This window comes from Dromaius novaehollandiae, chromosome 7 (assembly GCF_036370855.1).
Source record: "Dromaius novaehollandiae isolate bDroNov1 chromosome 7, bDroNov1.hap1, whole genome shotgun sequence".
NCBI classification, from domain to species: Eukaryota; Metazoa; Chordata; class Aves; order Casuariiformes; family Dromaiidae; genus Dromaius; species Dromaius novaehollandiae.
In genome coordinates, this window is record NC_088104.1 from 26,760,743 (window position 1) to 26,779,544 (window position 18,802).

The following is an 18,802-nucleotide window of genomic DNA, read 5'->3' on the forward strand; positions in this document are numbered from 1 at the left end:
ACCAAATAATCTTGAAAATTTAAAAAAGCCTCTCCCTTCCTCTACCTCCTAGTAATGCTTCTGCCAGGTGCAGCACAAATTCTCAGCTGATGACTACCAATCTGAGCCAAACTCTGTCCTTGGTATGCTCTGAAGTCAGTGGAAATTACAGGTAAATAGGCTATTTATAATCACGGCTTACAACCACCAATAAAATCTTGTCCCCCACAATTCTGCTGTGTTTTATAACCCTCAGTAGCATGATATCTTGAACATGACTTTAATACTAATTAACTATTATGGCTTTACTAACAATCTAATATAAAGTGACTGATGGTGGTATACGTATTCATTCTCTTTACTAATTTTAGAAACCTAAGTATCTGTTTGCGCAATCGTATAGTAAGAAGGGAAAAAAATGATAGTGAAAGATCAAAGCAAAAGCATCTTTAGATAATGCATATGGATTTAATCTTGGATTCCTATTAACATCGATAGTCCTTATATAGCTATGCCTATACGCAGCAATGTGTAATATTTTAATACATTTTATTACTACGGCTAACAGTGCATAATTTATCAAGAGTGCTTTTATTTCTTTTACATTTAGTTTCCCAAAGTCTGCAGTTGCATTTATCCAGCTAGAGTCAAATAAAATTTCCTACCCAAAAGAATCCACATAATTCCACAAAATGAAGGAAAAATAATGCCAGTCTATATCTACATTACAGGATACTTATTGCCTATGATGAAAAACTACCTGGTATGCTAACAGGGGTACAGGGAGGAAAGGCATACTAAAATATACTGACCCAAAAATATGAACTGGGAACAAACAGAATTTTAGGAACCTGCTCCAAAAAAGCCAAAGCATTCCAAAGAACCGATTTTGAGAGAACTTCCTGTAAATATGTAGTACAGGTATTACATAAGGAAAACACAGGGTATGTTTTTTATAGATTTGATGGAAAGAAAGGAATTTAAAGTTCTAAGATACTAGAAAACTAGATACTAGAACAAGAAAACACTGAAGCATCAGCTCGTTAGAATATCACCCAAACCTCAGAGGCTGATTTGCAAAGTAATGGTTTCACTGCACCTGCAGCTGGGAACACCAGATACATGCAACAGAAACACTGCATCTGGACCCTACTTTTACATTCCAACCACTAAAATACAACTGCATTAATGAAAATATGGCAAACAGAGGTTCCTAATTGTCACCCTGTCCCTGGAAAGACTAGATCCAAATTTTGACCTAGTATTACTACTATCCAGTGACTACCTGAGCTGGCCTGTATTGTAGGTCTTGGAGGTGAAAAGCTTGCCCCTTCTACAGTTACTTGACTATGACTGACTATTATTTGATTTTACTTCTTCCCTTGACATTTCTTTTTGTGGCCTACTATCAGCCAAAGAATTTATAAAGCACAAAAATTAAATTCCCCCAAAGTGCCCAAAAGGTCTACAGAAGCCTACCAAAATATCAACAGACACATAACTACTGCACCCCATCTGTCATATTTTGTAATTGTTACTACCTTCTCTTTGGTGAAGAAGCTTCCTTCTGTTCTTGTATAGCACCCTGCTGTACTGGGGTCTTGGGCCCATGATGAGACTTCTAGGTAAAAATCTACAGACATATGAAATAACGAAGGTATACTCTTTCAAAAAATAAACCAATGATGTCCCTACAAAAGCAGAGGTTTCATCATCTCCGTAATGCTTGTATTGAAAATGCCATCATTAGAATTACTAGCTCTTATTGTTTTGAGAGAATGTATATTTTGTGCCTAAAACAAACAATGTATTACATAAAATTTCCTAAAGAGAAACTAAAAAAATTAATAGAACTTCATTCAGGACTACTCAAGACCAGCACATATTAATGATGATGCAAAACATATCGTTATTTACATGTTTGCCTTCTGGAACTTCTCCACAAATAGTCCAAGGAGGAGCCGAGCTGTGCAGAAATGAAGCTTGCCCCTGCCCTTGCAACCTTGGCACAGCAGAGAACGCCAGATCCCAACGTGAGTGCTGCCACAGTTAAACAAACACCAAAGTCCAAGTCCTGGATTTCAAGTTTTTAGTGAACTGATGCATTTTATCTAGAGTAAATTTTACCTAGATCCCTCTCTGGAATTCAAAAGCACACTAAGAAGTCCATATGGACATAGTGATTATGTCTAAACACAGTGTTAAATTCAGGATCTACTTGCAGCAACCCTCTGCAAGATAAAAGATGGTGGTTAACAGCAATAGTTCAGAGAACTAGGAAACAACAAGGGAAAAAACTAGAGATCCTGCATAAGGAATAAACGGCATTCTTTTCATTTCTGTCAGAGAAACAACAGTGTCAGTAGCAAGTATTTGGTAAACAGTTTTAATTAAGTTTAAACAAAAAAGAGTTTCAAGGGTCATAAAAAATTAGCTTCCTTATTAGAACTATCACCTTCTATTTTGCTTTTTTGAACAGATGATCTAATACCCAAGAACACTTTAACAACCTAGTTAAACAGACCAATGTATCACTTTGTTTTATGGATTGCCTCATTTTGACTACTGTTTAATCTCCCTCCCTGTCATATAGTTCTTTTTGTCTAATTTAACCTAGGGCAGGAAGTGTTCTCATCTTTACAACAAACACAAAACAAATTTAAGGCTCTGGAGAAAGCATTAATGGTCTGTTAATCAAAGCTGTCAGCTACATTCAAAAAGAGAGTGAAAAGGTGACTTCCTACAGAGTTTTATAAACTTCCATGGAACATTTTTACCGCTGTTGTGGGCATGAACGTTCAGATTTTGCAGACTGCTGAAGATAACTTGGGCTGGGTGATGAGAAGTCAGAATAACAGAATTGGTTAGAAACAAGTTTTGTTAGGAATAAGATTGTTATTACTCTAGTTCAAAGAATCAATTACCCTGAAATATTTGTGCACTTAGCATCATGATAAATGCTTTCTTAAACTATTAGTATTGACCAAAACATGACTAAAAGAGAATTATTCATTAAAATACGCTTATATACTAACCTCAACATCCCATTTTTCACACATGCTGCCCTGAGAAGCCAAAGGAACATAAATTTAGAATGAAAGCACTTCCAAGATTACCAAAAAAATTTAGTTATCACTAATTGAACATTATAATGATTAAGTTCTGGGTGGGTATGACAGCAAGCATTATTAAAACTCCTGTGGCTGTGTCTATGATTTCAACAGAATAATTTTTTTCAACAAATTTTAAACTTCTCTGTACACGAAAGTCAAATGATATCAGCGTTTTTTCAAGTTACATTCCTTCCCTCCAGGATATTTTAGCATATTCGGCCAGCCCTTGGCCATGCTATTATTTAGACTGGCAAACAGAAGACTGCCTACAATTCTGGGTTCTCTATCTGCCCAGCATCTGCCGTGATGTATGCTCTTCACTACTGCAACCGTGATCAAAATTGCTCTTCTCTTCTCTGTGCCTGGTGCCCCCTTCCCTTTTTTGGTTAACACATGGGCTGCCCTTTTGCTGATCTGTTTTACAAAGTGCTCCAATTTGTCTTGGCAAAGAACAGTCACTACTTTCATTCTTCCTGCATATTCTTGATTTTCCTCTTTACTTTTTTCTTCCTTAGCTTTTTTACCTTTTTTTTGAGATATTGTGCCTACAGTTTTTTTGCTGCTAGAGCTTTCAATTGCATTGCTTCCTCTGGATTTTTGTGTGGCTTCCTTTGTCTGTTTCTGTTATTTCAACTGCTGCTCTACTGCCTCAACTTGTCAACTATTAAAAAAAAAAAAAAAAACTTGCAAAAACAGAAAATAAATGGGCATGTTTGCAGTTCTGTCCAAACCACCAGTACACACAGAAAGAACCACTGCACTGGACAAGATCAACTAAGATGCAATTAACCCCTAACTAATTTCTTTTTCCGTTCAATACTAGTTCTCTCATCAATGCTAGAAACAGGCAGATTTCTTTCTTTCTTTCTTTCTGCAGGAACATTATACCCTTAATATCTAATCTGGAAAAAAAAAGGTTAAGAAGAAAAATGCATACCACTAAAAGGACAATTAAAAAAAATACCATTTACATACAAAAGGATCAACAAACAGAAAATGAGAGGAAAAATCCCTTTGTATTACAGAAAAATAAGTTTAGAAATAAAATGGTACTAAATGAATAAAAAATAAATTCCAACAGAGTTAGGATTGCAAAATAAAGAAAAATTATAAACAGTACTAAAATAAAATAGCAAAAATAAAGGTTAACAAATAAAAAAGGCTCAAAAAGAAAAGAGATATTGAAATGTACATTACATAGATGAATTATAATTTGGTTGTCCCGGTCTGCAAATAATTTAGTGGAGACTGAATATATTCATTTCTGGTAATATCTGAAAGTGGAGACACATGCTCCGTGTCACATACAATTCTGTATGACAAACAGCTCCAGCCTGTGATAACCTCAAGTAGCAGTTTTCCTTGGTTTGAAATCTAACAGTCCTTTGAACATGCACAAGTTCTTGTAACACCAGAATATTTTATGGTATGACCTTTTCTGTCACTGACATGTTTCAGCAAGAAATGATAACATGCTGAACTTTACTACACAGCAAGCCTATTGAGAACTGTACTCCCTTCACAAAGCACACACATATTTGCGCAAAGTGTAGGGAGAGACAGGCATAAGCAAAAAAAAAAAAAAAAAAAAAAAAAAAAAAAAAAAAAAAAAAAAGGGGAACTCGCTATGCAAAGAAAGACTTTATATACAGCACCAAGGTATAACGCCTTTTGACAGAGAATCATATAAGCTGTTGAAGTGGGAGAAGATTGAAAGAGATGTAGAAAGAGCTATAAACTAAGACACTGATGCAACAAAATTATCTGAGGGTGAAATTTGGTAATTTTTTTTTAATTTATAAAGCACACATGGATAGCAACGGGCTCCTCACAGTACCTGTGATACACATGTATCCAGCCACATGCATCCCAGCTCACAGCCAAATTTCAAGGCTCCTGTTCTAAAACCTTGGTGTAAAAGAGCTTGACAAAGCAAAAATGTTTTTTTTTAACCTAGGCAAAATAATATATTTTTCTCTAAAACTATTTTTAAAATAACAGGCAAAATGCAAAAGGCTTCTGCCTGAGGAAAAAATCCAGTATGGAAAATTTAAACACTGAAAGTGTGGTACAACTATAAGTAACTGAAAAATTCCATTATTAGACAGTGTTCAGTTATTTTCAGTGCCTAATAAAGGAAAAGGTTGTTCAATTAGAATTATTGATGATGCTGCCAGATAAAAGCCTGGACTGAGGTCTCTTCAACCCATGGAGACACACTGAAGAGCTTTGTGGATGAACGGGCAGGTAGCTAGTGAATTTAAGGCACTTCTTGGGGTAGGTAGCCACAAAGAAGAGGTTTTCACAACTGCAATTTTGAATGAAGATGCATGAAGCATGCGTAAGTCTTGCTTTAAGTGCCTGAGTCCATTTTTGGATCTGATCACCTCCTCATCCTGTCATCTTCAGGACGTCTTTGAAGAGTGTGAGGCAAATAAGGTCTGAGGCTATACAACAAAACCAAAAGAGAAGATATAGCAAAATATTGCTAAGAAAGCAAACGCTATCCCTTGAAGGTTCTGGAAAGAGCTTTAAAGGCAACTTAAATTCTGGCAGTTACTAACATTTGAGTAGTTCAGTCTACATTAACTGAAGTCTCACAGTTATTTATATACGCTCATAAGGATATAAATTCAACATCATATGTAAAGTCAGCTGCAGACTTAAACTACAGAGCTTTTCATGTGCTTTCATAATTCAGTAAAATACATAGTTTCAGAGAACTAACTCTGCTTCTTCAGTACTGCAGAAAGAAACGAGACACCTCTGTAGGTTTTGTCAGAATCAACAGATGTGCAAGTAAGTGAAGTTAGATCTATTAAAATTTTGATGTAATGCAAAAGCCCCGAGAAAGCTGTCCAAACCAAACAGAACGCTGATGTTATAATACCTTGCATCCACTTGATGGCAGTGTGAATAGGCTAGTTCTACTTATGTAATGTGGTTGTGAAGCATGCAAGGGTTTGAATGCTCTTGTAGAAATGTAAAACACTGGTTTGGCACGTGAGAGCTACAGACACTTGAGCATTGTTAGGCTAGAGTTGAGCTGCACTGATGTGGAGTAAAAGTCTGTTGAAAAAATGGAAAAAGTGTAAGTATGGCTAACTAAATTTACATTTAATTTACATTTACAAAATACACTGCCATCTTGCAGTGCTAAAAAAAGCACTAAATAGCAGAAACTCTAAGCTAAAGGAGAGTCACAACAAATCATTGAAAGGCATTGCTTTTTAACTATACTTGCTCATTTAATTTTATATTCATACCACAACTAAAGTCAGAAAGCAAGCCACTAGAGGGGGTGAGACCCTTTTTCTGGTGGCAAATGGATGTTGAGCCTCGGGAATGCAGGAGTGCAAGCTTTCACCATTACTTGTTGCCTTGCCGTCAAGCCTGAATCTTCCTTCAGCTATTCACTCCCCCAATCCTGCCCTTTTCTGCCTCCTCTTCTGCTCTTCTGCAGAAGGCAACTACTGCAAAAAACTGTCTTAAAAGCACAACAGTTTCAGCATTCCTACCTGTGCTTCACAAGGCTATTTTAGAACCAACCCATTCTTGGGGTTTGGTGATAGTAACTGCAAGTGGAAAAGATTAGGCACCAATGTGAAGCTTGAATCAATGCAACATAAGAATGAGAAGATCAAAACCTAACTCAGCATTAATTCACTAACCACAGTGCCAGTCTAACAAAGATACGATACCCATACAATGAGGCATGGCAACAGATACTCCCTGTTCCATCAGTAACAGCAGCCAAAAAAGCACCACTGTCTTCCAGGAAAAGCAGAATGCAGGATGACTCAAAAAACTACAAATGTTCTCCCTGAGAGAAAGTTAATGCAGAATACTTCTATTTAAAATAAACAGTTCTCCTGCTTTAACTCTGCTATTGTGATATACACATACTGCTACACAACATTCTTGTTATTGTTCCTGATACTCACTTCCATGGCTTTAATAATCATACACAAAACTCACACCACCTGATTAACTTTGCGTCAGAATTACCGGAGAGATACCAGAAAAGCAGGTTCTGTTTAAAGCAGTATCTCCTTGATATTTTTAATAGTTACTTAGACATTTCCAATTTCAACATCGCATGCCACTACGAGCATCAACATCTAAAATAATCTTTGTATGTGAGCAAAAATAGATCTGCATATCTGACTTCACATATCTGTTCTCATAAAAATCCATAAAACTGACAGCAAAAGCAAACCAGCCATGCAAATGTAAAACAAACTAGCTTATGCTATGAAATTAAAATCAACAATCCAAATTATTTCTCATAGTTCAGTTATTAAAAGTTTAAGTACCTGATGAAAAAGTAATTGATGTATTTTGATTTAATGTTCAGAATGTACTAATTTAATATTTACAGTGAGGAAGACAATCATTGAATAGTTCCTCAGTGGAATAATAATTTTATTAATTAACATATATTAAATCCTACTTATACATAGAATATACAGGCTTAGAAAACAGGTTTCTCATCATTCTTTTTCACTGTTCTCTGAAAACTCAGCCTAATTTTTAGACAGTATGTGAGAAACTGCGATACCTTGAGAACAAAAGTCTTTATTCTATCAAATGTAAATATCAGTGCAGCAACTTCAGACCTCTTAAAGACTGATAGCTGAGCATGTGGAGTGAGCTCGAGCCTCCCATTTCTACAGGCTCTTATGATTGTTTCTCACTGGAATGGCCTCTGCTTTCTGCTTACAGTGATTTCCCAAAACACTATTCAGAAAAACGAAATGCTTTCATCTGTATATGAACTGTTTGGGAAGGCAGCAACTATTGAGTTTATCACACTGTGGTCAGATTTTGTCAGATGTTCATGATATCACTCAAAAACAGAGATCATCTCTCCATTTATAAGGAAAAATACAGTCTGTACATTGTCAACTTTTCAGAAACGTCAATTAGATACAGTTTTTTGTTGCCCTAATTTGTTAGTGAAAAGTTTCTTGCCAGCCCGACAGTTTAACACTCCTGCAGGCAGACTTCAGCTTTTGCAAGTCATCCACAACCCTACTGCTCTGTCAAACTTTGCTGACTTTCTGACGTTCAGAATTATTTGATATTCTTTAAGAGATCTTTAGAGATCAGTGTTTATCCTTTCTGCAACATTTGTGAAGTCACATTGCAGCTGCTGTGCATGTCTAGCATGGGAGCCACTGTCCTGGCCATCAGCGAGAAATGAAACCTCCAGACATTCAGGATAAGAGCTCAAGACTTTACACCTCAAGTTAAGGGACAAGCCCTGAAACCTCTGGCTATAACAGATTAAAAACCTTTTTGATTCAGGCAGTAAAGTGAGTACATTGCCCCCACTAACCATGTGAACCATGGTTTCTACTATGTATGACAGAAAAGGAAAATTCAGACTGTGTTTACAGTAACGTATCTTGGCAATCATCCTGCTTTCAAGCCCTCCTCTCCTTAGTAGGAAGAAGTGTCATATTCACAGCTATTCTGCTCTGTTAGATGAGGCCAGAGGTCTGTTCCAGCACAGCCCGCAACGCCCCAGCCCCTCCGTACTGCAGGGCCCTAGGGCACGTGCAGAGCACCCCCAGACACCTGAGTGCGTGACAGACAACATCCTCGGGCATCGCTCTGAGGACCCTTTGCGACTCCACACTGGTCTGTTGCATGCTCACCGTGGGACCCCACCGCCCAGCGCTGTGCACTGTGCCCTGTCCACTACAGCCCTGCAGCATTTCTGCTGATCTCCTGGGGTAAAAGCATGCCACAACACCAGAGAGCTATTGTCACATCAGAAAGCTATTATCATTGAATTTGCCTTGTAACCATGACACCAGCATTGCAAAATCCTACTAGTCCATTTTTATACAGCAAATGACTTTTTTTTTTAAACAAGAAAGAAAAAACAAGATTTGTTTGTATTCATTCTGCGCTACCACATAGATAGCAAATTGCCAGCAAATTAACACCAAGGTTAAATTCATGTCAAGTTTAGTTGAAAGACTGTAGCCTTGATAGTTGCCAGTATAAACATTTTTTGTTTGGCTGAAAAGTGTATGGGGACAAATAGTCTTAAGTAAAAGGCTTCCCCACAGACTGAATTGACAATTAAGGTGCTTACTTGTAGCTTTCACAAAGCACTGTTAAATTAAATGTTCTTCCCAGTGCCCCTGCCTATATCACTATGTTGTTCATAGGAAATATTTTTCTAAACAGTTTGCTCACCCTGTGAAGAGTTACCTGAAGTGTGCAGCATTCTTTCCTTGCTGAAATCTCTGACCGCATTTATGATTATGAACAATGTGGCTCAGTTATCTCTGACAGCTCCCACAATGCTCTGACTGAGAAAATTATCATAATATTGATTGTTTTAACTCTAGTTTAGTGTTTTCCAGGTAGGGGAGACAAATGAAATCGTTATCATTAATTGGTTAAATTACTTTAGCTTTCATATTTCTAGTCAACTTTACTCTGGAATATGTAATCTTGCTGCACAGCAATTGTTATCCTTGTTGACTGACTTTCATTGGTGACCTGGCATGTTTTATGCTTTGTTGTAAGGTCTTTTATTAATGATATGACATTTCCCAACATCCACAGCAATTTAGAGAGCTCTGAAATCTTTCATAAGGACAATAACAGCTTTTGCTAAAATTAACAATCAGCAAAGCAGACCAATTACATTGGATGCTGAACGAAACAAAAACTTCTTTCATGTTCCAGCAATGCGGTGGCATCAAAATGTAAATAAGCCCCGAAGTTCTGCCCTGACTTTCAAAAACAGTTCTAGACATACATGACAATTAGTGCTGGAACAAGAAAAATGTAGTACTTGCTTTTGCAGTCTAGAACTTAAAAAGTTCAAATCCTTCCTTCCCTCCAAACAGGGAAGATAAAACTGACTGGCAGGGCAGACTGAAGGCACTGCCAAGGCACGAGCTGGGGCACTGGAGGGCAGAAACCCCCACAGCAGACAGCTCACAGCAGTGAGAACCATTACTCTAGGTGGGGGCTTCTTAGCTTTTCAAGGCTGAAGGTTTTGGGGGTAAAATGACTAGCATGATAAGATGAACAGGGAACAACTTCTTACTATGTCTTCCAAAAGCAGTACATGGAGGAATAATACAGAACTGCTGGATGTCAGATGGTGATTCTTCACACAACGTGCAGGAAGTTGTGAAAGATAAAAGTTTATCTTGGTTCAAGAAAACCCGTGAAAACACTCACGGGTGGAAAATCCTTGGGGAGGTATTAAATACAAAGATACCACCTCTGGCCCTGCGCTGCAAGTCACAGGCAACTGGTGGAGCATACGGGAGAAATATCGCTCCGGGCTCACCTCATCCCAGGTATTTGCTTTTGGCTGCTGGCAAAGAAAAGTCATTGGGTTAAATGGACCCTCCCTCTGATCTGGTTAATCTTTTCTTACATTTCTGTGACTGAAGAACAAGAGTTTTGTTCAATTGTGGTCTCGGAGTTAAATGTGCATTTTCCTACATCCAGGGGAAACACATTCCTGTACACACTCCTAGCAGGCCTTACTGCTACATTACTGCTTACATATTCCAAATACGAGGACTGCAGACAACTACAGCTGCAAGTACAAAGGCAACATGGAGGTGTATTGAACTCCTGATGTACAAGCCAGAGTTCACCAATGTTAGATCAATTACACTTCTGCAAACCAATCAAGGACAAAAAGGCTGCTCAATTTTCACTGAGATGTAAAATATTATACATAAAGCTGGGAACATTAAACAAAATAGAAACAATAAGCTGAATTTTTTGTGAACTTTTTTGCTGTTTTATATCCAGATCTGTCTAGATTACAGCTTCTGTGCATGAAAGAAAGCATTCAACAAGACTTCAAAACCTCAGGCTGAGCTTAAAAAGCAGGGAAAATCACTTCCTTATTATAAAGTAAGAATATCTAAAATGGAAATTCTGACAGATAGTAAGTATGAAACCACCTAATGTCATTTTTAGAGTTATGTTTCAGAACAGAGCCACACTATAAGTGATTTGCCCAAGAGCATACCATAAATCAGTGCTAGAACAATGGAATACTGTTTTAATTACAGCTTCTTACAAAGCCTTTAACAACATGTTGAAGGTCAGAGGTTGACTTAATTGTTTAGCAAAATGATTTGCTAAGCAGTTTTCAATATCTCATCATGTAATATAGAGCTACAGACAGGCTCAGCATCGCTATTCCAGTGGGAAATACTTTTGATGGCAGAAACTGCTGTACGAACATTTCATTATGCTTCGGGAAAGATAAGCAATCCACAGGAGATGTGAAATGCTATTTTCTGTAAGTATATCAAGCCTTGAAGTTATTATGAAGAATTGCTATGGGGAACTGAACAGACTGATGGAAGTTCAGAAAAATACATCACTTGGGACAAAGTTCTCCCATCCAGCCCACAGGGCACATCTCAAGTAATTGTCAGAAACGAAGGCTTTATCAGCGGCAGACCAGGAAGGTTCCCTTTTACAGGCTTCCATAACTAGGCCCCAACCTAGGTTTCACTTGAAGCAAACAAAATTTTCCTAATATGAGTGGCCTGACCAAAATAATTTAGTTAGTTTAAGGGCCAAAAGGAAGACAGATAGAGGTAAAAGAACTTTATTCCTCAGGTAATGTAACAAGGTTTTTTGTTTCAGTTCATTTTTTTGTGTTTAATCCATCACTCTCTTGTATTTATAGGCATTTTGGAAGACTGAAGGCCTCATCTAGAGTCAAGTTTTTCCACTGCTGAGCTACCCACATCTGTCTGTACATGCCATCTGCCTTTCACCTTGTGTCAGTGCCACCTCTTAACCCGAGAGGCTTGTTTAGGCACACGAATTGATCACAGTAAGATACTGAGGAACCAAATCACTACATGGAAGGGATTATTATTTCAGGACAAAGCCTACATGTGATTCCTCTCCGGAATAACAGCTTTTCTAGTCAATTCCGTATATAGACAGACTTACACAACACAAATACACATCATAGCCCTCATGCTATTTTGTGACAAGCTTCCTTTCTGCTGACAGATGAGCCAAACAAAACAAAACTCTTACCTATTGAGCTCTTGCATTACCTGTTTTACTATTTAAACATTTTATAAATAAAAATTCTATTAATATCCAAGAATGATAAAAAATATCATTTCATAAATAGAAAAATTAAGAAAACAACATCACAGTTCCTAGTCATTGAAGTGTCTAAAGATTGCTATCCAGATACTACTCCAGAATTCTGGCTTTTGGTCTTTTTTTGAAAAGTTTATACTATTCCGCTGTTCATTTGAAGAGTGGATATATGGCTGCACAAAGATAAAGCAAAGGAGTCTACGATTACTGTACTTTACTTTTGGTACTGATAACATTCTGTTTTAACTACTATTTCCAGTCTTTCTGAGAAGACTGTTCAAGCATTCGGCCAGTAGAGATCTGGACTCCTTTCTCCAAATCTGCTCAACCCCCTGTGAATACCAGAGAACATGGAACTGAGCACAAACTGCACAGCTATTTTAATGCTTCAGGATTTGCAGAAAGATCCCAAAGTTTCTCAGTATGATCGAGACCCAAGGTGCAACTGAATGCTTCCTAATTAAAGACGTACAAGGTCTCTCTCATGGACTGTTTATCCTCTGGAGAAAAAACTCCTCTGGAGTTTTGTCAAACGAGGGCATAATTAATAAAAATCACTGCAAGTGCAATTTTGATAAAATGATCAATACTGAATTAAGAATGAAGGAAAGCAGTAATCTGTTTGTATTCCCAAATGTTGTATAAGACACAAGTATTTAATGCTGCCACATCCTAGACTCTTGATTTCCCATGTTTAGCGCTCTATAATCCTGTGTAATGTGTAACAACAGCTAGGCTGTTCCCACAAATTGCCAAACACAACAGTAGAAAGTCTTAATATCATCTGAAGGTACAAACACTATCTATTACCATCAGCCCATAGAAGCTTCAGGGCCTTTTATGTCTGTGTGTTGTAGTAGATTTTAAATAAAAGCTTGACATCTTAAGTCCTCACAGGGTTGTAGAAAAGGCCTTCTTAACCAGTACAATGCTATCTAAACGATTCCCTAATCACTTTGCAACAGTTGATCCAAAACAGACCTGAATTTCCTCACTCAGTGGAATGTTAACTCTAAAGCATAGTATCAACAGTTGAATATCAACATTCGCAGCTCTTTTACTGATTTCTTTCTTTCTTTTTTTTTTTAAAGGAGAAAGATCTTGCTAACATGTCTACTAGATGAGTTTAACATCACCTGCATATGGCTTTTGATACAAAAAGGCAGCTCCTGTACTGTGCTTAGACTCCACGCCGTTCTTGCAGAGCTGAATAGGGATGGGGTCCACTGTGGGAAGAAAGGCAGATGGAGTTCTTCAGCATGCTAACCAGCTTGCTTGGACAACAAGCATGCAAAAAGTGTTAAGAAATTTTCATTCTGTCTCATGGCTCTTTGTATGACTCAGTTTCCAGGACTAGCTACTATTTCTAAACCAGAACTATGTTCAGAGTACATAGTTCAGAGGCAACTTTAGACTCTCGGCAGCTGATAAAGTATTACCTAGAAAAAAATTAAATATATAACTTGAGGGAAACCCCAATCTTTGTTTTCTGTTAGAATTTTTTCAGCATAACAACCTCTCCAATTTTCTGAGTGTTCGTGAAATGTATTAAGCAGTCATCATGTTTTATGTCTAGTGAATCAAAAAGTCTCACAGATTTGTTTAACAACACAGTCTTCCACAGAAACTGTGGTCAGCCTACTGGAGCCCATCCGCATCCAGTGGAAGAAAATGGAAGCTGAAATTGATCCTGAATTGATTTCATTTTAGTGCTCTGACTCGAATGAACTTAAGCTTCATAAAGAAAACTTGAGGTCTGAATTTAATGAAATGCTCCTATACTAGAAATGGACAGAGGTTCTAGGGGCTCAGCCAAAGACCAACGAAGTCAATGGAGGTTCTTCCATTTAGTTTACTGAGCTTTGAATCAGGCTCTGAAACAAATACTACAAACATTTGCCAAATCACAATCTAGATTTACAGAAAAGAGCTTGTATTTGTTCAGTTCTCTTTGTATTAATTATTTAGGAAGATACAAGCATAGGAAACACAGGAAGAGCCACAAGATTCAGATTCCTGCCAGCAATCACATAGGTACTTATCCCTAAAGAATCCATCCAGATAACCTTCCCCATTCTCACCACAGGATAAAACAAGAGCAAAAATCCAGTCTCCACAAAAAAGAAAAAAAAAAATCTCTACTGAGCTGTTCTATAAGAAAAATTGTTCTGCTGCCAAATCTGATGGTCTATGTATTTGCTTTATGGTAGCACCAAAAGGCCTCAAATCAAGGATCTAGTGTACTACCTACTATAAACACACACAGCATCAAAGTAGACCCTGCACTTAGAAGATACATACTTATGTTTGTGAACAAAAATAAATATTTCACTAAAACATCAACCATGTAAAACACTTTTAGATGTAAGTTTCCATTCCTTAGAGATGAAGATGCCAGATTCAAATATTAAAACAAAACTCAAAACAAAGGTATTGATACAGGTAGATATATTTTGTTAAGTTTTGACCCCATTTATAGAGTTCTAAAATTAAAAAGAAATCCAGGCACTCACCTTAACTTGAAATCATGACTAAATGCAAGCAAGACTGGGCACAGTCTACTTAAATATTTGTCAGTGCAGCCATTTGGTGCTGTTGATTGCAAACCAGCGGCGTGAAGCTGCCTTGATATAGCCAATTTCTAGTGACAAATAATTTTAAACTCCCCCAGCAAGAGAATTCAGTTACTGTGGTTTGTTTTCATTTAGATTTGTGTAGAAGGTACTTTTCAAGAACTGTGCCTAATAGACCATTAGAGTTTTTCCAGATAGTTGCAGCACTTCAGCACCCTCATCCTTCAAAGGTCTTTCTTATTTTCTGCCTTCCTTCAGCAAATTTGTCTCTTACATTGGGATGCAAGTGACATACAGTGCAGGCAACACCTCCTTTGAGGATTATGCCAATTTTAAATATTATACTTTGGAGTCTCATTGCCATGCAGATTTATCAGAGAACCAAAGTAGATGTTAGTAGGAACATTCAAGGCCAAGATCATCATGTACTGCTATATATGAAACAGGCAAAAAATTCCTTAATTAATTTGTTTCTAGTGCGCCCATCAAATTCATTTTCAGATGCATGTTTGTCATGTTCATGGAGCTGGATTTTTTTTTCCCACAACATTAAGAGAGATGGTAGCCTGTTCTGGATCACTCCCTTTCCTGACAGTTTTATTTACAGTTTATTTACAGTTTATTACTTCCATAAGCTAAAGAAACAATCCTAATTGATTTAGAGATTTTTACTTCCCAGTGTGCCTTTAAGCAGCCCATCATGGAAAACCTCAAGGTAGACAAATTAGCAGGTATAGCAAAATCTCTGCAAACCATTTGTCCCTTTGGCAGCTCCTTGTATAGAATGTATTTAGGCCTTAGCTTATATAGGTCAAGAAGAGCATATTAAATTGGGCAATTTAGAATCACTGGGCTGCTAATAGGAATGTAGGCAATAGAAATGTTGAAGCATGAGAGACCCATATCTTCAAGCCCCCACAAATCACAAAGTTCATTAGCTTAGTCTTGCAATCCGGATATATAGTTCTTAATACCACTATCCATGGAACACAGATAACCAAATCATGCCCTTCTTTCCCCCATGAGGAATCCCACTGCATTCATACTACTGCTTTTCAGTAAATTAAGTAGGATTTAGTTCAAACTAACTGCCGTGTATAACTCTTCTGCAGTTGATTCACTTCTTTCAGACTGGAGGATGCCAAAGCTTGAGAGAACCAGGTCTGCAGTTTAAATGACTGTGGAGCTGCTGCTGTCCCATAAACCTCTCTGATGGAAGACTGGATTTTTGGCACCACATCTCAAAAGACTCTGGAAGGGCATGCAGTAACCTAAGCCACAGACAGTCAAGCTCTTGTTAACCTGTTTCTCACCAGTCATGAAGCAAGTACGACTAACAAGAAAACACCCCAAATACTTAAATAAATCTTCAGGACAGTACTGGAAATGCAAGCAGCATATACAGTTTTCTAAGGGTTTGGTTAATCTTCCTAGTCTATGCCTTCTCAGATGAACTGGTGTCCTCATTTGCAAAATACATACAAAAGTGTATCACCAGCTATTTTTCTGAAAAGTTATCAATTATTCAATGTAATGCAATAAAGTGATGGCTGCCTGTACAGCTATACGAAAGCAATAAAACATTCTACTATTGTTTGTATCAAGTTAGAAATCTCTGAAATCAGTTAGTTTAACAGAGCAACATCATGAGGCAAAACAAATTGGGAGACAGAGCACTTTCACTCATGCCAGTGCCTTGCAGGTCTAGTTTTGTCCTCAAACAGTGAAAAGGCTGAAATGTCCTTTATACTAAAAGGAGAAATGAAATTTATTTGGCAGTAGGAAACAATTATTACATACAGAAAATTCATTTATGTTCATTATTAGTGCTGTGTTATCATCACAGTGGCCAGAGATTTAAAAGGAAAAAAAAAGAAAACTCAATGTTTGCCATGAAAAATACGAAAGTATGAAAACTTTGAAATCTAATACTCCTGCACTTTACATATAGCAAAATATAAACTTGGTTACAGCTTGGGAGCATTAAAAACTCCTCAAATCTAAAATATTTTATTTGCTGTTAAAAACTTCCTGAAAATAGCTAAAAAGAATACATAGATGCTAGCATCTACTTAATTCTAATTGAAAACATAATTCTCTGTTTCCTATTGACTCAAAACACTAGTGCCCCCAAGTGACATTTCATCATACATTATAGTTTTCTGGCTTTGTAAAAAAGCCAACAGATTACTTTAATTGCTTTGCACAATGCTGAGAGAGAATGGAAAGACACACTTGTAAGCAAAAGCCAGACTTAAATGATACAGAGATTTGTTTGAGAGGGTTTGGGGGAGGAAGAGGAGGAGTAGTTTACATTTTCATTTTCTACGTGTTCTGAAACTGCAAATTGTCAGAAATTGTAACGTCAGCATAAGGCAGAATTTACTTCATTTGTGAGCTACTCCTCAGTCTTTTCTATATAAGCCACCTCGACACTCAGGTAGGTATTTGCTTGTTCTGGAAAGGGTTTCCTACTTCTTTTTTTCCAGTTTGTTAATCTTGCAATACATTCTCCTGAAATCATGTGTCTTCTCTGGCTTCCCAAAGATATGTCATGCTTTCTAGGTTATCAGTGAGTGAAGAAGCTTAAAAGCACAGATTTGAAGAGAACAGCATAGAGACTGCCAGACCTCATTAAATCTAACATCTCTTATACAGCACAATACTGACTACATTCTCATTTGTTTTTCCATAAAATGTACATGAGAAAAAATCGTCTAATATGTTCCTGAAGAATCCTAATATACTGGTTTATAATTATAACAATGTTGTAAATGACTAATAAAAATGATATAAAATGACAATTAAGATTTGGGCAACTTGCTCTGATTTTATAAAATACTTAGCAGCCACTAAACAGAAGCAAATGCCACAACCTCAGTACTGGCATCAAATGTTTACATACCATGTTCGTGAAATGCATAAGTCACATGTAAGTTGAATGTATGATAATCAGGTGTGGTGTTAAAGATCAAAATGATATATTCAAGATTAAGGCCATATTTTAAACACAAAATTCCCTTTATGCAGACGCATTGCATACTCGGAAAAAGAAATGTAGAAGAAAACCTATTTAGAAAAGCTCTCATACTTTTTCTTTAATTTACATTTGGTATTTGTGGTTGGCGTAATAGCATATACTGCTAGATTTGTAATGTATGTTTAATATATTAATATAGAGCATTGAAGATCTTCAAGAATCAAAAGTAATTCAGAAGCAAACTCATGGTTATATAACTTGGGATAACTTAAAAAGAAACCATTTTCAAGAACTATTGGGTCTTTTCCAAAGTCTCAATGGGTAGCACCTGAAAATTGTGAGTTATTTTCTAAAATTTTTATTTCATTAAAACTAAATCACTGTGCACTATCAGTTACTCAGACTCTCCATAGAAACAAATATTAAAAATTATTTTCAAAGAAAAATATCAAGTTTTTGTATGTTCTCACATTAGAGAGAAATTATCTTTAATATGGTGCTAGAATACCTGATACTGCTGTTGGGAGATAGGACTGTGACTTTCTTTATTATTCCAAGATACGGTAAAGAAAGCATCTAACCAAAACAGGATGTCAGATATACACACACGTTGCAATTAATATTGCACTTGTAATTAATTCTCCAGTTTATAAAATTACTAGTAGCGTTGGTGTGGAGAGTAACCACAGCTAGTTGACATTTATTAAAAAATTTTACACAAAACTCAAACAGTACCACAGAATAATTAGGGAGCTAAGAGCTGCCTGCATCATTAGTCTTACCATAGACATTCTTACTGTTAACCTAATTTATCCTTCACTCCTTTTATTTGTTGAATGCACCTTAAATAATACTGTCGTTCAAATCTAAGTCTAATCTTTCAGACTGGATCCAAACAGCTGTGACTTAATGAGAATCAGAAGCCTGAAGCTTAACAAAAGAGTTAACAGTCAGCTCAAGCACTAATCAGAATATACCACTGAAACAAATTTAGGAAAAAGCAGCAAAAGCAAAGTGTTACATGG

The 18,802-nt window shown here is 36.9% G+C and overlaps 1 protein-coding gene across 2 annotated transcripts in view; it reads right to left on the reverse strand.

Moving 5' to 3' along the window:
- PDE11A (phosphodiesterase 11A) overlaps window positions 1-18,802 on the reverse strand; it is a 144,859-nt gene that overhangs the window by 101,827 nt on the left and 24,230 nt on the right. The window contains exon 3 of one of the 2 annotated variants that reach the window (XM_064515014.1): window positions 13,361-13,450. The exons of the other annotated variant lie outside the window; for it this stretch is intronic. Within the exon in view, the coding sequence (XP_064371084.1) occupies window positions 13,361-13,450 (90 nt within the window). The remainder of the gene's footprint in view (window positions 1-13,360; window positions 13,451-18,802) is intronic. 2 annotated transcript variants of the gene reach the window in all.